At 33.0% G+C, this 24,825-nt stretch overlaps 1 protein-coding gene across 1 annotated transcript in view; it reads left to right on the top strand.

Moving 5' to 3' along the window:
• HCN1 (hyperpolarization activated cyclic nucleotide gated potassium channel 1) overlaps positions 1–24,825 on the top strand; it is a 434,655-nt gene that overhangs the window by 224,727 nt on the left and 185,103 nt on the right. Inside the window, exon 3 of the mRNA XM_015140004.3 lies at positions 12,945–13,106. Within this exon, the coding sequence (XP_014995490.1) occupies positions 12,945–13,106 (162 nt within the window). The remainder of the gene's footprint in view (positions 1–12,944; positions 13,107–24,825) is intronic.

Here is a 24,825-nt window from a genome sequence, read left to right as displayed (position 1 = left end):
GTTTTAGAATTTAGAAATTTTTCTTCAGTAAAGGTCAAGGTTATGGAGTCCCCTGATTATAAGTAATAGTGGAAAGCTATGGATGTGGAAGAATTCCCTCAAATAGAAAGTGTAGAGTGGACTAGAGAGATCCGAGAATGAGCAGTTTGAGGATACTGAATATGAATGACAAACAAAATGGAAGTAAATCAGAAGAGCAAGAAAGAAACTTCCATTTCAGAAACAGAAAGCAGTATCAAAGAGTATATTATAAACTAATGTGCTTAGACATCAAGCAAATGTGGCTTACAAATTTTTAATTGGATTCAGCAACAGCAGTATATGAAAATTTTATCATGGATGTTTTCAGATGACAGATAGGAAACGCCAGGTTACAAGATGTTTAAAAGTTGAATACATGACAAAAGTGAAGAAGATGTAAGTAACTTTTCAGTGTTTGAGAAGAAAATTAGACATTAGTAAAGAGGATTGAGAGGAATACCTAGTCAACATAATTTTCTAATATCAGAAAGATTTAAACATGCTTAAATGCTGGTGAGGAAAAACAGACAAAGAGTCCTAGGAAGAAGACAGGAGGTAATTAATGAAGTAATGCCACTGATGATATAGGAAGAAAAAAAAGAAAAAAAAATAGGTGAGGCATCACAGAGAAAAAGAGACACATCATGCACCAGTGTAAGAAGAAAGGGTAAGTGTAGATATTTTTAAATGGCAATATTTTCTCAATAAAATTGAAAGTTAAATATATTATCATAATTGAGGCAAGCAGGCTTCGTATGACAGATTTTGGAAAATCTGGGAAAGTTTTTTAACTAGCTGTCCTGGAGAATATATGCATGCTATCTCGAAATACACCAATATCACTAGACGGTATAGAAAACATAGTTGATGTTAAAACCATGAGGTAGTTGTGCAGTTGTAAGTTTCTCTTTAGAAATGTATAAAAGCTTATGTATAGAACTTAGAAAATGGACAGCCAGTTAATATTGGAACAAAATATTACCATGAGAGTACAACAGAGGAGAAGAGAATTGAACATTTTGAGAATTTACTGGTTGAAATTATGGATGTTTGTGTCCAAATGGATATGGAAAACAGAGATGATGAGCACAGAAAAGAGTGCAGGAGAGAGCAGAACTCTGTAAAGGTTAGGCATTTTAAATAATTAAAAAACAGTTCAGAGAGAGTAAGACAATGACAACTAAAAGCTAGACACACAAAAAAGACGTGGCCAGAGAATGAAATTTTTGTAATTAAGAGCTCAAATGAGGACAGACCACAATGATGACAAAGGCTACATAGATATTGTGATGTGATGAAGGATGTAACAAAAGATGACAGATATTCTGGAATGAATGGGTATTAAATTTTGAAATATGTACATAAAATTACTTTATTACAGATATGTGATAAGTATTCTTTTCAGATTAGAGGCCCTATTCTATTGTCACAAAGAGTATTTGGAAACAATATATAATCATACCAAATGTTTCTGAACTGGGATCTCCCCCCTCTCTCCTTCCCTGCCCCTTCCTTCCTTCCTTCCTTCCTTCCTTCCTTCCTTCCTTCCTTCCTTCCTTCCTTCCTTCCTTCCTCCCTTCCTTCCTTCCTTCCTTCCTTCCTTCCTTCCTTCCTTCCTTCCCTTCTTCCCTCCCTCCCTCCTTCCCTTCCTCTCTTCCTCTTGTCTTTCCCCTTTTCCTCCGTTTTTTACTTTCTTCTAATTTGTAAACGTGTTAAGAGCATGTTTTGTGAATGCAATTCTTGACCTCTAGGACTTACTATCTAGTAAGAACACAGACACATAAACATGTAATTATAGCAATGCATTAAACACTTTTACAGATTTAAGGACAAGCCCCTATAGGAGTAAGTACTTAATTTTCTCCCTGGAGAGGCCAAAAAAGCCTTTCCTGAGGAAGCAACATTTGAGTACGAATAAGGTCATCGGTCAGAAAATGAATAGGATGGAAGGTAGTATACCAGGAAAGAACAGCATGTAAACAAATGCAGACTCTGATCAACTATCTTAAAGGGTACTATGACAAGTTTTGTTTGCCTTAAGCTTGGAATACCTAGGAAGGGTGAGAGATGAGAATAAAATGGTAGTACAGAGACCACATCACAAAGGGCCTTTAATGCCAGGCCAAGAATATGAGCTTCATAAAGATTTCTTGAATATCTAGTGAAAGTTCAAGCAGGAGATCATATGATTAGGTTTGAATTGTAAAATGATCATTCTGGATGCCAAGTGGACCATGTTTTCAAGGAAAGCAAGACTGAATGTGAGGTAAATTAAGTTTTTGAAAAAATAATGATAGACACAAATCAATTTATGAATTAAATTCAGTAACGGCAGTCCAACATAATTTTATGAATTGGAGAGGGACTTGTGAAAGTGATTTCAAATTTATCTTGGAATACAAATATGTGAAGCTCAAACATGCAGTTAATGGATTTGAGTTATATAAATACTTTCAATGTTATATAACTCCAAGTCAAATGATTGAAGAAAATATACATTGTAAGATAAACGTTCATGGTTCAACAGGAGGGATAAGACAACACATGTGGGCTTTCTGTTGCTCTTGAGTCCAAAGCAATTAAAGAATCAAAGTGAGTAAAGGAATACATCTATAACACAAAAGTGAACAAGTTCAGGGAACTCTTTAAGACAGAGCAATACATAAAACTTTTCAAGAACTGAAAGACAAGGGAAGGAAGAATGCAGACTGACAGAAGGAGATAAAATCACACTCGGAGATATGCTACAACTGAGTCTGCAAAAGAAATGGGAGCCAATCTGTACAGTGGATCTTTGAGACATTTGGAGTTGGAGTCAGAAGTTTTATAATGGAGAATGTAATTGAGCAATAGCTCAGAATATTGGAAGGAATTTTAATTTAAGGTCAGCCCTATACCTCCATGAATCATCACCCATTTCTTGCCTCCCACCCATTGAACAAACGTATAGATTTTGGGCCATTTTTATTTATCTTAATGTAAAGCTCTTTATCTTTTCACTAAAAAAATTAAACCTATGTTTGGGGAAAGATATAGTTTCAATAAATGCTTGAAGGAATGGAGTCAAGTCTTTAAGTATCTGGGGGAAAATTATTTTCATTCTAGAATTCTGTATCCAGACAAGGTGTTATTAAATAGATAAGACAGAAAGATATTATCAAATATGTGCCTACTCGTCTAACCAGTCTCCCACTTAAATAAAACTATAAACTGAGACAGAGTGAGGAAATTACATAATAATGTTAAAGAACACAACAATTATGATAGCTCTCCAGTAGGTCTAGAGAAAAATGAGTGCTGATTAAAGTAAGTGAGAGATCTCTAGAAAAGTAAGGGTTCGTGTGGTTTAGTGAGGATGTGGAAGGTGATGTCATAAGCAATGGTGAACCTGGTGCCTAATATTACTTTCTGCACATAGCAAATACTTAATAGATGGTTTCAGTGATAAGAAAAATCAAACTTATACAAATAAGGCTTATTACTTTTAAGGATGCTTCCACATAGATTAATTTATTCAATAAACTTTTGACAATTCAGATAGTTAAGTATTTTTGTCACTTAAGATGATCTATCAAGTATCTAGATGTACTATTATTACCTGAATTGATGGAGCATTATGATGCCTTCCTTCTGGAAGGTATTCAACTAGTGAATCTAAAATCATGCCAATTTCCAATAGATCAAATCTTACTCAATTGTTTCTTGGGGTGCTAGAAAATTTGCCAATGCTTCCTTATTTTTTAAGGTTTAGTTTCTTTTGGGGGGTCTTGCACTAATATGTTTTTATCTTTTATTAAGTTCAATCGAATAGAAGAATGCATGGTTTGTTCACAAAGAACTGTAGTGCAATATTATTGGCTTAATACCAAAATCATGTACTTACTGATTTCTTTTGGAAGGTATATGCCAAGACAGCAAACCAATACCTCTGTTTCTTCCAGAGCATCTCTGACACAAACCCACTCAAATAAATTAATATTCTGCACTTGACTGGCTTACCTGGCCAGAATAACAAAATGTTGTGCCAATGCATGATGCAACTCTGATGACCAATGCTTAAAAAATTATGAATAAGCATTGTTTTCATCTTAACAGTTTTTTCAAAAGCCTGTTTTTGTTTCTGTTATCTCCCCTATAGATTTTACCTATTAAATGGTGCAGTAAGCGAGTTGGCACATAACTTTTTAGACTTAAAATGATGAGGGGAGACAGGGATATTAAACACGTTGTGCAATTTGTGCCAGTGTAAGGCTCACTCTCATTTCTTTTAGTGGAAGAACCAAAGCGGAGTTAATAGAATATTGCTAGTTTGTCTGTTAGTTTGCTGTTTCACCATCTTTCTCAACATTCACTCACATACACACACACACAAACACACACACACACACACACACGCCCATTTATAATTAGTATTATATTTATACATTATATACTAATTATAATTAGCATTTATTAGTATTTTTAATTGCGTATAAATACACAAATATAAATAACTACAATATTTAATTGTAGTTCTTACACAATAAAAAGAACATTGCATTTTTTAATTTAAAGTTGATATTTTATTTTGAATTCTCAGGATAAATTTTAGAAAAAAACTTCAGAAAATAATAGTAATATTTAATCAAATCAATATATTAGTGCTGACTTACATCTGGAAATTAAATGTATATAGTAAACACCAAATAATCTTCAGACAAACGTCATTGAAATGAGGTTCAAAGATCCATCATAAGATATGTAGTTATCACCTCATTTAAATATGTCAGGGTTGCACAATTTGTAAATATCGTCTACATTTGCAGACATTTGAAATTTGTAATAGAGGAATAGACAATGATCTTACATTGTTTAATTTTAGTTTTTTTTTTTTAGAGTATTAATCCATTGAAATTTCTTCTTAGTGGGGTCATTTCCAATATTCATTCATAATTTGATTTTCCCATCACTTAAGCTGCTTTTAAAAGTAAATTAAGCATATGAGGTTATGCTTGCTCTTTCATTTTTCCTGGGCATGGTACAATAAATAAATGTTCTGACCTGTCACATGGTCATCATGAAAGTTGAAAAGATGTACTTCTTTTCCTAAGGAACTTAAGAATTATAAAGATTTGGGTAGATTCAGTTAAAAACAATAACCTATCATATTAAAATAGGTGATATTTTAAATATGACTATAATATTAAAATATAACTATACCAAAATGTCACCTATCAAAATATTTTTGTTTCTTTTTTGACCTATTCCAAGTTGTCAGCTGCTATTGACTTGAAATTTGAAAAAAAAATGATTAAAATTAATAGAAATAGTTCAGCTCAATTAGATACTTATTAGTACTGACCCCTTTATACAAATTGATTGTTATTTGAATAACTACTATAGGAAGAAAAACATTTGTTGAGCATGATGCCACCAGGCATTGTGTTTGACAGCTTTCAAAGTTTATACTTTTACAGTTTACATTATACCCATTTCCTGTCATCGTTTCTTACTAAAAATGTTCAAAGGATTCATATTGTAAATTTCCCATTTTTCATATTTCTCTTAGTAATACATTATGTCTGATTATTCTGAGACTGTTAAAGCTAAATAAATAACAAGTTTCCATTAAAAACACTTTTTCATAAATGTTTTAAATAGATGAAATTAAAATTCTATGCAAAAAATATGTATGCATAGAAATGGCTGGTATATCATATATCATATAGCAGCAAAAAAAAAAAAAAGAAAGAAACATATAGAAATTCTAAGTAATAGCCAAGGTAAAATAGAGTTGAAAAGGCAGTTAAGAAACATGAAAGGTTTTTAAAAAATAACTAAAATGCCTAAAATTGCTTTCTTTTTTTTATGCAAACGTATATGTTTACTAAAGGAATATGTGGATTAAAATAACATATACGGCTATACTTTATTTTACAACTCATGATTGATAAAGAATACATTCTGTTCTATAACTACTTCTATGAGAAATATAGTTGTTATGAAAAGTACTGTTTTGTTTACTGCAGTCATGTAATGAGACATATATTTCTCTAATGTTTCAATGATATCATATCTGTGCCCATTCAAAAAGATTTCTCAGAAGAAAGATATTTCTCAAAAGAAAGATATTTCAGGCTGACTTTCTTTTCCCAAATGGTGTATCAAAAAACTTCTAAGTTTTGATACACCATTTGGGAAAAGAAAGTCAGCCTGAAATATCTTCACATTTTCCTCATAGATGGGTTGGTTTGAGACTCAGAGGCCCCGAGTAGCTACGACACATCTGTCCTTCTGGAAATCAAATTTTGCTTTGTGCCTCCTGGTAATATGTACATGTAGCCATGAAAAGAAATCTGTTTTACCCTGTAGGGCAGGTCAGCTCTCTCTGTGTCTCAAAGTTCCCATGAGTTGTATTTGAGAAACTAAACAGAGAAGACTAAAAAGAGGGGAAAAAAGAATTAGGAAAATACCTAGGAAGTGAAGATCCTTTTTCAATTAAAATGTTTTTTAGGAATTGAGAGATTTTATTGTTTTTAAATCTTTGGGGATAAATCTAGCATAGATGAAGTTAATGATTCTGAAGAAAAGTAGTTAAGTAAAATTAGGTCAATTTGATATTGCCACCATAGCCAAGCACATAAGCAGTAGGTTTATATTATGGATGTCTTAAGTGGCGCAATCTCATCTCACTGCAAGCTCTGCCTCCCGGGTTCATGCCTTTCTCCTGCCTCAGCCTCCCGAGTAGCTGGGACTACTAGAATTTTTTTTTTCTTTTTTTGTATTTTTAGTAGAGACAGGGTTTCACCGTGTTAGCCAGGATGGTCTCAATCTCCTGATCTCGTGATCTGCCCACCTCGGCCTCCCAAAGTGCTGGGATTATAGGCTTGAGCCACCACTCCCGGCTTAAGTTTTCTTTTTAAATTTTATTTTTATATTAATCAATTTGTTCTACATTTTACAAAGTGTCTATCCACAACTGTTAGGGAATAGGTCTGGTTTTTACCACAGGTTAAGGAGGTCTGAATTGAGTGGGTTTCTGGAAAGACAGATCAGATTAATAATCTAAAAGTTAGTAAGGACTCGTTAGGAATAAAAGATACATCTGTTAAGACTGGGAAAAAACAAATAAGAAAATTACAAATATATGTTTGCTTGAGGGTATGGTGGTCAAAGTTGGTGGAATTCAACTGTAAGAGTATCTCCTTTGGAAAAGATAAATCTTTAAGCTGAAACTGAACAAGATAGTCAGGGGCTTTTGGGAAGTGGAAAGAGAGAATGGGATGATGTTAGGAATAGGGAAATGGATAGACCATTGCTGAGGGCCTCAACTAAGGTTGCTATCCTTTAAAAAAATTAAAGTAAGTACAAGCTACACAGTTTGCTCTTCAGTAATCTTCCCAAGCTTAGGTATAGAAGGTGGTGGTTGTGATTAATCAGAAGTTGACATTTTTTTCAGAGAAAATGCAGTGCAAAAGGACAGAGCCCTTAATAAATGGAGATGTGTGGCACGTGGACATTGGGAGGTTGTTTGATGCCAGAAATGAGCAAAATTATGAGTAGTGTAGGCAAATAGAATGAATATTAAGAAAATATTTTTTTTATATAGCTTGACAAATAATGTGTGACGGTGTCAGAGGGCAGTGAGGAAATGAGGGCACTCACATCAGAACCTAAGACATTGGGGTTTGAAAGAAGTGAACAAACTTTGAGAAAGCTACCAGAAAAGTTGTGTCTTTGGTGAGGGGAAGGAGGTGGGAAGAATCTTAAGTCTCAGGAAAAGCAGAGAAATAGAGAAAGCATTTCATGAGGTGGCTGAGGGTATTCGATAGTTAATTGGTTGTGTAGGAGGAGTTTTGGAAGGAATAGTGGAAAGAAGAATCCAAGTGAAAAGCACCCAAGAGCATGAGAATGGGACAATACTTGGAGGAGGCTGAAGAGTGGATTATTGCTTTTAGACTATGGACAGAAGCTGATAGTTTTGAGATGTCCAGATGGTTGACCTTTTAAATGTTAAAGTATTCTCAGTCTGAATAAAATCCTAGTTAAAACGGGGACTGATAAGATTCATCCAATGACTGCAGTCATTGGTCAGTGTTAAAAGAGATAACTGTGAAGAGTGTTATTCTCTCATATGAAGTAAAACCTTCTACACTTTGCACCTAAAGCATGGAAAGATGACCTGAATGACTTTCAGGGCAAGAATTGCAGAAGTATAATAGGGCTTTTAAAGTATTTATTTTACCATTGATTAGGACGATCACATATTGAGCCCTGAATATATGTTAGCAGTAAAACTGAATCTGAGTATCTATTTTTTTTTTATTTTGTGTCAGGATGGTATGTTTATACTCCATCTAAAAACTATAAGTCATGCAGGTGCCAATTTATAAAGAGAAACAGAAGAATCCAACCTTGTTTTACACCTTTTTTAAAAACAATGTTCTGTGTCAAGAGAGCCATTTTTGGCCCATTTTCTTAATCTTACTTTGATACTTATGAAGGTATATTAAGAAGTCTTGAATCAATATTAAGATCACACAAACTAGCCCAGATCCCAGTCTGTAAAGTCAAAGACTAAAGACAGTTTAATACACAATATAAGAAGTCTTCAATTATTTTTGATAGTGTTTTGGTTAAGGAAAACAAAGTAGAACAAATAATTAAGCATAGATTAAGGTCACTAGTTTTATATACAAGCTATTAGATTGAAAGACTGATGAATCCAGTTCATCAAGAAATAATATGGAAGCATTTTAAAAGAATTCAGCTTATTTATGGATATCTGTTGTATAGTGCAGTTTAGAATGACCTTTTAAAAACAGGATGAAATAAACATTGCTCCTGGGAAAATATTACAAAAAATTACCTTTATGATGAACAATTCTGCAAATATTAGGGTAGAATTTGGGATTCTTACTTAAAATATCGTAGAGCATTTTTCAATTTTAGAAAGTTAATTAGTTATCTTGTCTGGAAGTATTGGACTCCAACTAGATAAAATTCTAAAACTATAATATAAAAAAAGTTCAATGAGAATTTGTGACCAGATCTTTCCTCTTATTAAGGTCACATGAACAGCACAATGTCCTGAGCTGAACAAATGTAAAGCACAGTGTCTTCCAAATATATTGTTCATAGTCTAGATATGGTAGAAATAAGATTAAAGAGTTGTTTAAAAACTTTTTTTTTTTTTTTTTTTTTGGCGTCAAAGTCTTGCTGTGTCACCCAGGATGGAGTGCAGTGGCACAATCTCGACTCACTGCAACCTCCACCTCCCGGGTTCAAGCAATTCTCCTACCTCAGCCCTCTGAGTAGCTGGGACTACAGGCGCCCACCACCACACCCGGCTAATTTTTGCATTTTTGGTAGAAACAAGGGTTCACCACATTGGCCAGGCTGGTCTTGAACTCCTGACCTTGTGACCTGCCTGCCTCGGCCTCCCAAAGTGCTAGGATTACAGGCGTGAGCCCCCGCACCTGGCCGAAAAACTTATTTTAATTACATTTTTTTTTCAGTTGACTCCTATAAATGCCCCTTGAAAGTAACTTGAAAGTGTATTGCTAGTCAGTGAAAAGAGCCTTTCTTTCTGTTACCTCAGCCCTGAGCCCTCAAGTCAGGTTTCAAGTCAGATTACTTAGAAGATGGAAAATAATAATGAAGATTTTTTTTGTTTGTTTAATCCCATTGTTTAAGATACAGAAGCAAAGCGTTATACTCTTAACACCATAAAAGGTTATTTATGTTATTAAACCCTTTCAACTCTCTCATTCATTCATTTAGTAACGGTTTACTGAGTGTCATTCATGGTGCCATTTTGCAAACAGTCAAGTTTTCATGCAGTAGCACCAAGACAATTGATTGATATAGAAATTTATTACTTAAGAATGTCCACCCTATAGATGAAGGAAAACTGAAAATATTAATCAATAGTGTTAGCCATTTGATTAGTACGGTGAATGAAGTCACATTTAGATTTATCCTACAAGCTGTCCTTATTAATAATAAGTTGTGGCTATGCATAAGTTAGATCAGATGCTTCCTTCTTTGGTTAACCTGACTATCTACAGATGTGTGAGCTCCATAAGGAAGTAGACTTCTCATTCCAGATCTTTCTGGAGTAAAGTTTTAACAGAGCCATTAATCTCAGTATTCAGATCATACGTAATGATTATACCTGCCAGAGTATCTTAGTTATAAGGGTTCAAAAGACAATGAGATCGGGCTGAGATAATGCACACATTCACGTATTCATAACAAGTAATATTATATACTTTATATATGCTCTTTTATCAGTTAGATAATAAAGATGAAGGTATATGGGTTTGATTAGTTGAAATTTGCCTCTGCTATTAACCAATGTAAAAATACCCAACTTGTTTGTACCTTCTCCAAAGTTAAATTTTGGGATAGCTCCGAAAGTGATATCGATTTTGAACACATAATATTAATGTCCATAAGGGAGACTGTTTATAAAATTAATTATGTGCGCTCTTATTGAGTACTCCAAAAATTACAGAGTTACTGTATGAAACTAGTACTAGCTAACATTATGGAATTGGGAATGACTATTTGGTAACAGATAGGCTTGAATCTAGGCATTATCTTATTCATGGAATCTTGTTCATGGAAATACATAGTAGCAAAACAAAAAATGTTTCTAATGTGTTATCACTGATGTGATAACCCCATTAACTTCCTCAATGAAAATAGTGGTCCTGTTTCTCTGGAGAACATTTTAGAGATATTAGGGTTTTCTTAAAGGAATTTGATAACTTAGCATATTATTTTATCTTAATTATCTTTTAAGAGCCCATGAAAAGAATCTAATTTCCCAAAAGGAGGTAGAAAATGCAAAATCAAACAAAACCCCAGTCAGCTCTACTAAGAATGGATGCTAGTTCTCTAGACCATTCCATACTGCACTCTAAAGCCTGATAATTGAATCATGGCTGCTGCCTGTATACTTACAATTTGTAGATTTTGTCATATTTTCAGATAGATATTAGTTGCTTCAAATAATTGGGCTGAAAGGTGATATGTTTCCTGGTTTTTCCAGAACTTTATGTTCCGCAACTTAACACTATTTCCCTCAAAACATAGTCTCTACCCATAAGACATCTTGAATCATTTCCTCAGGAAATATTAAGATATAAATATAAATTCTGTTACTAAACAACAACAAAAAAATCTAAGTCCATGATGACTTTTTCCAACTTTATCAGTAAAAGCTTTTTTTTTTTATTATGTTTTAGTATATAATTTTAATAAGAAATTATTGATGAAATTGTTAGTAGAGTTTCTATTTATGTATTCAGTGACCAAGAAATATCAGAGGGAATAATATCAAAAAGATGTTTCTGTGGGTTTTCCAAATTTAAAACCAAAATAAAAAGTAGCTTACAGAAAAATAAAATTCTTAATGCTACAAAAGAAGTTGTGTGTATAGCTGTCTGAATATCAAAATATGTGATCTGTTGCTGTTAAAATCTAGAACCGCCAACTTTCTTTTTAAAAAGTATTCAGAACAGTGTGTATATTCCCAGGAAAAATAATCTTTTTGCTCACTATAATTACTACCTCAAAAAGATTGTTTAAAGAAAGAATTAATGCTCGTAGAAAAATATCAAACTGAAAAACATTTAATTAAAGACAGATTTGGTTATTTTATAAAAGCAAAATCACAGATGCCCTGTCATTTTAACTCTGTGTAGTTCAGTATGTGTATTTTAAGAATTATAGATGTTTTCTTACAGATATATCATTTCTAAAACCAAATGTAGTTTTTTGTTTTCTTTACATTTTTTGGATAATTTTTCAATACAAGTTTGCCTTGTTACTTCAAAAACACACCATTCTTTTGGTGATTCATACAAAAAGTGATTCTAAATATCTGAAGTTATTGTGTGTATATGTACTTTCTTATATTTAATTGTATTTATTAATGCAGTAATTCTTTAACAATTATAACAAAACTTAATTCTACAATGTAGGTCTGCTCCCAAGTGGGTTTTGCTATTCTAGACTAGGTAAAATATAAGTAGAAACTATTTTAGCAGTCAGTTAGAGAGTACAATAAACTGCTAAAGAAAGGACTCACATTCTGAATCTATTTCTTGTAAATTCTAGAAAAAAAATGAATAGTTACAGATGTAAAGATGCATATTTGTTTCGATTTGTAAAATTTTGATGGATTATGTTGATTTGTCACGATGTTTGGGTTTTCTGAAATAATCTAACCTACCATATTGAATTTCATGAAAATACAATCAGTGTGACTGAAAAGTAAAGCGTGTACCATAAAAATACAAAAAGTTTATGGAAACAGTTACGATTTTTAAAAGTGTTACACGATTGTTTTTAAATCAAATCCAGGTAGCCTTTATCTCAAAGGCTTCTATTTATGTTCAGTATCCACAATTAAAGAAATATCTCCACTCACATAGCTATACTTCAACCATAACTTATTATAAGTATTACTTCATATTTTGCAGCTGAACTCCTTTGGCATATGATTTTCAGCCCTTGCGTATTTTCTTTGTCTTTCAACAAATCTATTAATATAACAAGGGATAGAAGCACAGTAGAAGTTACCCATCATTTGTAAATTTTGCTACCTTATTTTAAAGTAGCTTTGCTAAAATATGCAAAAGAACAATAAAGAAAAACTTCTGGCAATATCGATGTTCTTTAATACATACATTTATATATTCATGCTATCTCTGTTGTTCATGAAACATAGTTGGCTTTAATATTCATAAAGTGGAGTGTCAACCTTATTGTAAAAATAAAGAAATGTAATCTGTTTCTATTTCTGCAAGTTATTCCCATATTTTTATTAAATCAATACTTACACTACACAACATCAATTCCTACTATCAGTAGTATGCTTGATTTTTCTAAAAAATTGATTATAAGAATTGATTTTATATTTTGGTCAACAGATATTCCACATGACGTATGATCTTGCCAGTGCAGTGGTGAGAATTTTTAATCTCATCGGCATGATGCTGCTCCTGTGTCACTGGGATGGTTGTCTTCAGTTCTTAGTACCACTACTGCAGGACTTCCCACCAGATTGCTGGGTGTCTTTAAATGAAATGGTTGTAAGTAATTTGTATTGTTTTACACTCTGACTTTTCAACGTTGTGCCAAAACCTTTTAAGTAATTATGTTACAATGATCTGATTTCTCCTCTATAAATATTTACAGACAACTTGATTTTGCTTCTATGAATATAAAATCAGATGTTATGTTTGTGGGGGGTGGTTACAACTAAATTTTACCTATTGACTATGTTCCTGAGTACGTATATGTTACAACATCTACTTTTATATATTTTATTCTGTGTATACTGAGGCATATCTTATTTCAAAGGTATAATCACAAAATATGACCATGGCACAGCATTCTTTCAAAAATGCCTGTGGCTTAGAATAACTCCTTATTTCATCAACATTTTAAAGCATTCATTATGTTCAAGACATACACTTTTAGGGATTGTAAAACATGCAAAGGTAGGTACATCAGCATAGATATAGATTAAATATGTATGAAGTGAAGTGAAGTTTCAGATACTTACTTTTTGCTAGGGAAAATAAGGAAAACTTCGTGGAAAAGGTAGGCTTTAAACTTACCTCTGAAAGATATGTAAATATTTAAAAATCTACAAAATATAAATTTGATTTAAATAGCTAGGTATATTCCTATGTAATTTTAAGAAGATATGTTTTGATCTATGTAGCGCAACACTCAACACTCGCAAAAGAATTAAAAGAACTGTGAATATTTTAGTAGATATATCTATAAATCTCTCTATATATATTTATACACACTCACGTATGTGTTCACAAATATTTGTTCTTTTTGTGTAAGTTCCCATATTTTCTTCCTGCATTACCTTTTAATTACATTTTTACTTAATAAAACATTGTTTAACTGTGAATAGCCCTCTTTGATATGTGACATTTTATGGCACTTTAATTTTATGAGATTTTTACACTTTTCCCTTAGGTATAAATCAAATACTCTCTTTTTTCAAACTGTTCTACTATTGATTTCTTGGCTTATTTTTGTAGAAATGACATGGACACCGAAGATTCCTAATGATTGTAGCACAGGCTTTCTATTTGGGAAAAAAAAAAAGGCGGTTTACATTGAAAGTTATGATGCATTGTCTTCTTTTCTTCCTTTTCTGTCTTCTTCCCTATTTTTCTCCTTCCTTCCTTCCTTCCTTCCTTCCTTCCTTCCTTCCTTCCTTCCCTCCTTCGTTCCTTCTTTCCTTCCTTCCTTCCTGTTTCTTTCTACCTTTTCTATGCTTTCATTGATATTTGGCCTGATATTTATTATATTTACTTAGATCTCACCTTCATTAATTTTGCTTGTATATCACTAAATCACAGAGAGCTTTCCTGACCACCTTATCTTTTATATTATTCCACTGGTTTATATGTTAATAATAAAGGCATTTAGCAACACACACACAGATACACACACACACACACATACACACACACACACACACACACACAGAGAGAGAGACATACACTCTTATTTGTTATTTATATTTTTCTGTGTTCCCCACACGAGAATGTAATGTCTGTTCTCGTCTGTCCTTTATTTCCAGTGGTGTCTTGGTTTATTTTGTGCTGCTATAATAGAATACTACGGACTGAGTAATTTATAAAAACAGAAATTTATTTCTCACTGCTCTGGAGCCTGGAGAGTCCAAGATGAAGGTGCCAGCAGGTTCAATTTCTATATCTAAGATGACACCATGCTGCTATGTCCTCCAGAGAAGAAAAATCTATCCTTCACATGGCAGAAGGTGGAAAGACAGGAACACACTTCCGAAAGCCTTCTTTAATCCATTTATGAGAGCAAAGCAATCATGACCTAAACACCTTTATTAGGCCCCACCTCCCAACATTGTTGTATTTTGGATTAAGCTTCTAACACATGAATTTTGGGAGTCACATTCAGACCATAGAAAGTGCCTAGAATAGTACCTGACACATTAATTTGTTGTGATTTAGTCACTTATCATTGAAAGTTTATTTGAGAAATATTCTATATGGTAGTTTCAATAACTAAATAACAAAGTAAGCAGTAGTTTGTTTAGCTCATTTTTCAAACCTGTGATGTCTACTTGATTATAGATCTGTCACTTTACTTATCTTTGAAGGAGTAAAGTATATGGAAAAATAGTAATAATGATATTTTAGAAAAGGCAATAGCTCTATAGTCTGGCTACTGACTGAGAGGATAGTATAAAAACATTAGCACTACTGCCAAAAGATGATTCATTGGCACCAACCAATATTTAATTTGGTAAAAATTTATTATTTTACATTTTTCCTATGTGTCTTTCAGAAAAATACCAATTATCATCATAGAAATAGTAAAATAACTATTTTGGAATGTCTATAAAGTATGTATGGTAGTATAATTATAAGGCAATATACTATTTAATATATCTGATGATAATGCATTTATTGAAAAAAATTCTGGATTATTTTTCTTTAACATGTCTATATGTGCTCAAATGTGTGTGTTGGTGTGTGTGTGGTATGTGTGTGTAGTATGTTTATTCCAACATAGCCCAACCTTCCACCTTTTTTTATATCCTGACATTATACAAAATATCCTTCCAGAATTTGCAATTCACTTCTTGGCTTTTTTTTTTTTTTGGCTGCAGACTTACATATGAAATTGGTTTTTATTTTCTTTTGTGCTTATTTAACATTATTTCCATGTGTAACTCTAATGTAGAGAGAAGGAAACCATCATGTATGTTCAAATATAAAAGCCATAACTTATTTTATTATTTTTTGAGATGGGGTCTTGCTATGTTGCCAAGACTGGTCTTAAACTCCTGGCCTCAAGTGATGCTCCCACCTTGGCCTCCCAATGTGCTGGGATTACAGGCATGAGCCATCATGCCTGGCCTAATTTATATTGTGTATAATAGCGATGCGAAGGAAATAACCATAAAAAAAGACCATTTTTGAATCAACAGAGAATCCTTATAATATCATTTGACCTTGAAGATACTGTTTTCCATTCTAAAGCTATGGAGTTCTGGTAAATCGTTTATTGCAATAACAAAAAGCAAAGTATATTTATGCACAAAGAGTTATAATGGAAAAGTGAAAATCCGATATAAAAACAAAAGCACCCTGCATTTATTTAACACTTAATATATACAAAACTCTGTGCTTTGAAGGATGCTATCTTATTTGGTCCACACAGCAACTAAATGAGGTAAACATTATTTTGACCCACTGTTTGGTTAGGAAAACTAAAGTTTTTAGAAGTTAAATGAATAGTCAGTGTCACACAGCTAGATTATAGAACTAAGAGTAGAATGCTTACATATCTGACTCCGTAATTTCTACTCTAAACCATGTTGGAAGGTTTTGTGCAGCATACATTATAAAGAACAGTTAAGGAAGGTAGTAATAAAGAGACAAAACGTATTAGTTAAAGCACTCCAATTGCAGTAGAAAATCACGTTAAAATTAACGTTTGAGCTCTGACACTAAAAAGTGGCAAGATTGATCTTTTGTGAGATGTAGAAAACCAAAATCAAGTTGCAAAACCAAAAAATTAAGAAAGCCAGGTCAAGATATATGCAGGAATGTACTAGTCTGTCTTGGGTTTGGGCTTGACAAACATGCTATGACATTAGACTCTGATTCTAAATTATTTATGATAAAGATTAGTGGGTCTAACAAATTCTTTATGTTTATTATTTCTTCTTCATTGCTTCCTTCCATCACTAAATGAGTTTTATTCTTAAATATTAATTAGTATATATTTATATCCTCCTTACCTGTATCTGCATTTATACCCATGCTTTTATCTGTATCCCACTAGCTAGATGAGGAGAAACTCAAAGTCAATGCTGTAATTATACTATATCTGTAACTGTAGTGTTGATAATTTGTTTAGTATATCTATTCCTATATTATAATTCCATAAAAGTAGGTTCAGTTCCTCTCAGTGAATTCCTTTGCAATCTTGCTATATTGCTCATTAAAGTTTTTATTCAAATATTATTTTTAAAAATTCAATCACTAACCATCCTGGGTGCTATGGTTTAAATGTATCCTTCCAACTTCATGTGTTGAAAACCTAATCCCCACTACAGAAGTGTTGGGATGCAAGGTCTAGTAAGAGGTGATTATACAAAGAGCAAACTGACCTCATGAACAGATTAAAATTGTTATTGGAGAAGGGGGTTAGTTATAAAAATAAGTTCGGCTATCTCCAGCTCACTTTCACATGTGATTGCTGGCCCTTTCACCCTTCTTTCCTTATGCTATGGTAAGGGACAGCCCAAAGGCTCTCACCACATGAAACTTTAAAAGACCTTGGGTATCCCAGCCTCCAGGACCGTGAGCTAAATAAATTTCTGTTCATTATAAATTACCCATCTGTGGTATTTTGTTATAACAACGGAAAGTGGACTAAAAGTGCAGGCTACTTAAATTTACCAGGAAGGAGATACTAACTAGCAAAACACAACATGAACAGGAAGTAGCTTTGCTTTGTGTTTATATTATTTGTTTTTGTTTCATTCAAGAAATAAGTCTGAATTATAGAATTCTAACTGAATGAAAATCTTGGATATGGCAGATAATTGCTTTCTAATAAGATTAGTTTAATCCCATGACATTTTGTGACTATGTGTTTAGGTATACAACACTAAAATTACATTAAATCATTATAAACGAGATTGGGAGTAATGGTTTTTTTGTTAAAATTACAAGTATGAAATATTCATTTTAAGAATATAAGAAAATAAATGATGCTTGTTAACTTGCATATTAATTTTGAACTGAATCTCAAATATCTGATATAACCTAGGGAATGACTTTATAGAACAGATAAAGAAGGATTTTCAGCTAAACAGTACATTCCTAGAGCAATCTTTCTTTAATTAAAGTCTATAGGTTTACTGTCAGGGAGTCCATGTTTCCTACTAGCAATCTTATAAATGTTTGGTTACATGTTAGTAATAATTTTGAAGGTTTTAACATAGCATGTTATGAATTTAGGATTATCTGAATGTCATACATATGGAATCTGGATATGCTTTTGTAGTTGGAGCATGTTGTGTCATGAGATGTTACATCAAATACTTCTGGTTTATGAGCATAACAAATAAATGATGCATTTATACCAATTGAAGGATTAATAACATATTAAATCCTGTACAACATTTTAACCATTGTCAAAACGAAGAAAAACTTGAATAACCAAATTAGTCATTCCATAGCACTCAGTTGTAGAATACTGTATAAAATCACACAATCTACAAAAACTGGCATTACAGCATTACATTTACATTGTATGCACCTACCTGGTTTTAGCAAAACAGCATTACTCATCACAGTAAATTTACATTAAGATGTATTTGTTGATTCGTTATTTTGTTAGTATTTGATTTGTAAAATTATGTTTGTTTTAGTTTTATACTTGTATTTATTTGAGTAACATTGTGATCAAAATAATTTAACCCAACTCAAGGGTATTTCATTGTAATGATTCATTTGTTGTGATTTGAAGGAATCTGTGCACTATTTAATTTTGATAAGTGCTATTCTACAGGGTAGGCAATTGGTCTTTCCTGTATCTGCATCCTAGACAGCTCCTATACCAACTTTGCATGTATTGCTAAGTAAAATATTATTTATAATCAAAATGGTTATTATCAGCAGCATTTTAAAAATATGTGCAAACTGATTATTCAATTATCCATTTAAGTGTTCTTCCTTGGACAGTTTTTGTTTTAATGATTTGTACATCTCAAGTTATTTTTTTCAAAGATAAGTAATCAATCACTTGACCATACTCTAAATTACTGAATTTAGAACTTATGGACATACTCTAAATTACTGAAGTCGAAATTAATAAGCCTTGCATTCTCTTCATATCTATAGATATATTAATTTCCAAAAAGTTAAGATGCATGAACCAATCTATCAATATCAGAGAAAAAAAATGATGTAAAAAATATCTGTAATGGTCTAATCAGTAAAATTTTATATGGAGAGAAAAAGAGATTCCATTGGAAAATCTAGGTTACTCTATTTTACTTTTATTTGAAACAATGTGACAGGGACACTTACTAACAACCAAATAGCCACCTGCTTTCCATATTTTCTAGCTGCCTTTCAGTTAGATGGGTGCCTGTCTGTGCTATTAATTAATAGTTAGTGACCTATAAATAGCAGTATATTTCACTTACAGGTATAAGCATTGAAAAGCTGCTATACTGCCCTCAACTCTTTTTTTTTTCTTTTTTGAGTTCCAGAAACGTGTCTTAATTGGAAGCTCACACATAACATAGCGTATCCTAACTCATTTGTACAGAAACATAGGGGGTGAAATTGGCAGAATTAAATTTAAAGAAATACATATCAGAATTGCCTCAACCACTAAATCATCTGATTTTATACAAGTCACTTGACTTTCTTGTACTTAGCTTCTTAACTATGAATTGTGTATATTATTTATTTTTTCATTTAAATGATCTATGGAGTATTTCTTTGTTCCAGACATTATTTTAGGCACTGAACACATGGTAGAGGATGAAACAAAGTCCCTGCCCTCATTAGGCTTACATTCTAACATGCTTTTATTCAAACTATTTTTTCTGGATACTGAAAACTATATAAAACTTCACAAAATGTAAGCTCAACAATGAATACATTTGTAATCCAGTGAAATGGTAAATTATATGACATATCTATTAATAGGAATTTGAATTGAGAGCTCTGAAATGTTAACACTGCCCAAACAGCATGGGTCAAGTGCTGGTGAATTACTCCAAAGTGTATTCCCTTGAAAATGAAGCCATGCAAGCCTATTTTCTCTCCCTAATTTAGATACCCAGAGAGTACAGCCTTTTTTCTAATTCACCCATTGGTGTTCTAGTAGTAGCCCTCTGTGGATTGAAATAAAATCTATGAAAAACCGAGGACCAGTGACACACAAAATAGAGAGACATTCTTTTCAAGTAGTATTACTTGGCTTTAGATCAGGAACCTTCAACAGAGTGGGGAATCAAGATACTTCAGGCACTTCTAGCTCAAAAACTATAATCACCCCAATAAATGTGTGCTGACTGGGCAGAGTAGAGAGAGCTACTTATTGATATTTTATGTAAATGATTTGGGGGAAAAAAGCATTAAGAATTATTCATATGTAAGCTCTCATATACAATTAGAATATATAAACCTATTGGGAGGCCGAGACCGGCGGATCACGAGGTCAGGAGATCGAGACCATCCTGGCTAACACGGTGAAACCCCGTCTCTACTAAAAATACAAAAAAACTAGCTGGGCGTAGTGGCGGGCGCCTGTAGTCCCAGCTACTCGGGAGGCTGAGGCAGGAGAATGACGTGAACCCGGGAGGCGGAGCTTGCAGTGAGCCGAGATCGCGCCACCGCACTCCAGCCTGGGCGACTGAGCAAGACTCCGTCTCAAAAAAGAAAAAAAAAAAAAAAAATATATATATATATATATATAAACCTAGATAATTATTTTATCTATTGCTATTCTATCGACTATTTAAGGGCAAAATTAAAATAGATTCACTTTTTGTTTACAGAGCCCATTTAACTACTTAGATAATAACTGATTGACATAGCCAAAGTAATATGACGAAGAAATGGGCTAAAAAATATCTTAATTAAAATATATCTCCCCTCTCTTGAGGTTCAGTAATCTATTTTGGATTTGAATTTCTATGGCTTAGAAATTGTATTATTCTGATAGTATTAATGCTTTTTAAAAAATAGAATGTACTGCCATAACAGAAGGTTATTTTTTTGTTTGTTTGTTTTGTTTTGTTTTAAGACCTAACAAAGGGTGACTAATTTGCTGACAAGTCACTGTAGCTCTACTGGAAAAAGAAGATGCCTTCGTAGTTCCTATGAGTTATAATAATAAAGTAGGTCAGCAGCCTGCTGAGTGTTGCAGTTCTCCTCTGCGGTCCTGTCTCTTCCCATTAGCAAAGTCTGCCTGGCAACTGCTCTCTATTGGATAGAAACATGACCTCATCACAAAAGGGAAAGAGTTCACATAGTGTGTTCTTCCTTCTCAGATGTGAATTCTTTTACAGGAAAGACATAAGGAAATCAACTCTAATCTGATATTTTGTTTTCAAATAAATATGTATTTCAGAAAATTTTAAATTGAGCTATAATTTCATCATAGAGAGGGATACGGGATATTGATGAGATTATATATTGGCTATGTTGACCTTGAGTTGCTTCAGCAGTGGAAGAGCAAGCCTTAAGTTTCAAACATGTTTTTTGTTCCCTCTTACATAGACTGGCTCTTAAATTTTAAGCAACAAATAGCAGAAGAAGCACTATTCATGAAATTACCTTATCTAACAAGTGGCACCTGATAAAGTTGAAGAAAAAAACATATTTTGCTGTCTAATATTTCCTCCAAAATGATTAATTTGCTAGACTTAGTTCTCCGTTATATCCATGCTATTCTAAATGTTGTTGAGACTTTCACAAATATAGTATTCATGTATGTATAACACATTATCTCACCTATTTTGAAGGAAATAAATAAAAATACATTCACTACCATTTTAAAGAGTCTGAAACAGAGAATTGTTTTTCCATTTTCATAAAGCCAGAGACAGTATGGTAGCTGGTTATAAAATCTGTATTTCCCCTTGGATTAAGGATGGACCCACCATACCATTCTACTTCATGAGCCCCAGATAACTTCATCTTTTATAAACCATTGCCAATTTAAATAGAAACCAACTATGAATTGGCTGCAATGCTGGAAGAGCTCAGAATACATATGAAAAATATGTGAAAAGTCATTGTGTTTTGTATGTATGTGTTGGGTTTTAGGGTTTTTCCTTTTACTACTGTCATAAATTCAAAAAAATCTGGCAAAGAAAAGCAATTATAATATCTTGCTTTTTCTAAACTTCTCATATATTTACATTTCACATAAAAATATTGTTTTAAATTCATGCAGATTGAAATAAGATAGTAACAATGCCTTCAATCTGGAAATCAATGGAATAGCAGACTAATGGTTTCTACTCTATTATTCAACTCACAGATATATGGATGTCAGGCAATTAATATGAACGTTCTCTCTTTCCAGAGAGTTCAAGGTTATCATTATCTGTTTAAAAAGAAGAGACTTACATAGACTTGAATTATGTAAGCTGAGTTGCTTATTTTCAGATAATTTTCAAGACAGGATTATATAGTTGCTTCCCATAATGGAAGGCTCTCCACACTTTGCTCTTTTTCTGTTCCATCTCATTTTTATCCCTTCTGCTTTATACCCCAGTCTAATTATGCTACTCTAGAGATATATGACAGAATCAGAAATGACATGAAGAAAGCCATGTGATAAATGTGGGATATAAGAAAGGATAGGAGGGACACATTTTGAAACCTAACATGAACATTTTCGTAACCCCATTTTATACCCCATCATTTTTTAGGAGTGTTTGCTGTTTTTAGAGACGTAATTTATTCTGGAGTAATGAGTAATGTCTATGATGAATTTGGCTGATAAACCTTTAACTTATTTCAACTATTATATATATGTATTCTTATAGTGTATCAACCACTGTAAACAACTTATTAAATGAGATCTTAAAATATATAATAGACTAATTGGACCATTTTCTTTAAACTTTGAGGGTCTAGACATAGGGCCATTATGATTAACATTTAAATACTCTTTTAGGGAACAACAGACAGTGAGGCCTACTTGAGGGTGGAGGGTGAGAGGAGGGAGAGAATAGAAAAACTACCTATTGGGTACTCTACTTATTATCTTATATACCCCATCATTTTTGAGAAGTGTTTGTTGTTTTTAGAGATGTAGTTTATTCTGGGTACTATGCTTATTACCTGTGAGACCAAAAAAAAAAAAAAAAAAAAAAATCTCTGTATCAAACTCCTGTGACATAAAATTTTCCTGTATAGAAAACCTGCATATGTACTCCGGAACCTAAAATAAAAGCAAAACAAAACAAAACAAAAAAACAAAACTAAACACTCTTCTAGTATTTCCTAGCTACGTGCCTCAGAAAAACAGCTGCAGTCCAAATAAGAGTTAATCAATACCTGGTTCTGTTCTACATCCAATATCTTATACTTTATGCATAGAGAAATAGGCACACCTAGCTGTGGACTGTTACCATTTATTCTCATGCATAAGCTTGGTAATGATAAAAATTGTGTAGGGAAAGTTTGGAATTTACCATAATATCTTTGTAATTTACAAAAAACAAGTAGCAGTGAATCACAATATATTCTCTATACTCCAATAGCGTTTTCATGAGCATATCATAAAGTCATTTAAAATGGTCTCTAATTATATTCTAAAGATAGCATATATATTATTTAAAATATCTACTTATAATGTCCATCAAAACAAATGATGTGTATTTAAAGATCACTGTGTGCTACCCTTTGCTACTGTGATCAATGTGATAATCTAAAATCCTGATTCCTACAACATAGGGAAGGGCTTCTAGTGGAAAAATACTGAATTTTAACAACATACAAAATGTGGATATAATTGAATTTGACCTTCTTAATTTTCCAGAAACTATATTTTTGTCCTTTGGGTGCCTTTTCAGATTTTTTTAATTGATGTTTTGTTTTTCCTAAGGTCAGCTACTTATTCACTTTTTAAAAAAAGATTTTTACTGAGTTCAATGAAATCATAATGTAATAGAAAAAGATATCATTTCAATGGTGGACATTTTTTTTTTTAATTATACTTTAAGTTCTAGGGTACATGTGCACAGCATGCAGGTTTGTTACATATGTATACATGCGCCATGTTGGTGTGCTGCACCCATTAACTCGTCATTTACATTAGGAGTATCTCCTAATGCTATCCCTCCCCTCTCCCTGCTCCCCACAATACTCCCCGGTGTGTGATGTTCCCTTTCCTGTGTCCAAGTGATCTCATTGTTCAATTCCCATCTATGAGTGAGAACATGTGGTGTTTGGTTTTCTGTCCTTGCGATAGTTTGCTGAGAATGATGATTTCCAGCTGCATCCATGTCCCTACAAAGGACACGAACTCATCCTTTTTTCTGGCTGCATAGTATTCCATGGTGTATATGTGCCACACTTTCTTAATCCAGTCTGTCACTGATGGACATTTGGGTTGATTCCAAGTCTTTGCTATTGTGAATAGTGCCAGAATAAACATACGTGTGCATGTGTCTTTATAGCAGCATGATTTATAATCCTTTGGATATAAACCCAGTAATGGAATGGCTGGGTCAAATGGTATTTCTAGTTCTGGATCCTCAAGGAATCACCACTCTGTTTTCCACAATGGTTGAACTAGTTTACAGTCCCACCAACAATGTAAAACTGTTCCTATTTCTCCACATCCTCTCCAGCACCTGTTGTTTCCTGAATTTTTAATGATTGCCATTCTAACTGGTGTGAGATGGTATCTCACTGTGGTTTTGATTTGCATTTGTCTGATGGCCAGTGATGATGAGAATTTTTTCATGGGTCTGTTGGCTGTGTGAATGTCTTCTTTTGAGAAGTGTCTGTTCATATACTTTGCCCACTTTTTGATGGAGTTGTTTGTTTTTTTTCTTGTAAATTTGTTTGGGTTCTTTGTAGGTTCTGGATATTAGCCCTTTGTCAGATGAGTAGATTGCAAAAATTTTCTCCCATTCTGTAGGTTGCCTGTTCACTCTGATGGTAGTTTCCTTTGCTGTGCATAAGCTCTTTAGTTTAATTAGATCCCATTTGTCAATTTTGGATTCTGTTGCTATTGCTT

The sequence above is a fragment of the Macaca mulatta genome, chromosome 6, assembly GCF_049350105.2.
Source record: "Macaca mulatta isolate MMU2019108-1 chromosome 6, T2T-MMU8v2.0, whole genome shotgun sequence".
NCBI classification, from domain to species: Eukaryota; Metazoa; Chordata; class Mammalia; order Primates; family Cercopithecidae; genus Macaca; species Macaca mulatta.
This window is presented reverse-complemented; position numbering and strand designations above follow the sequence as displayed.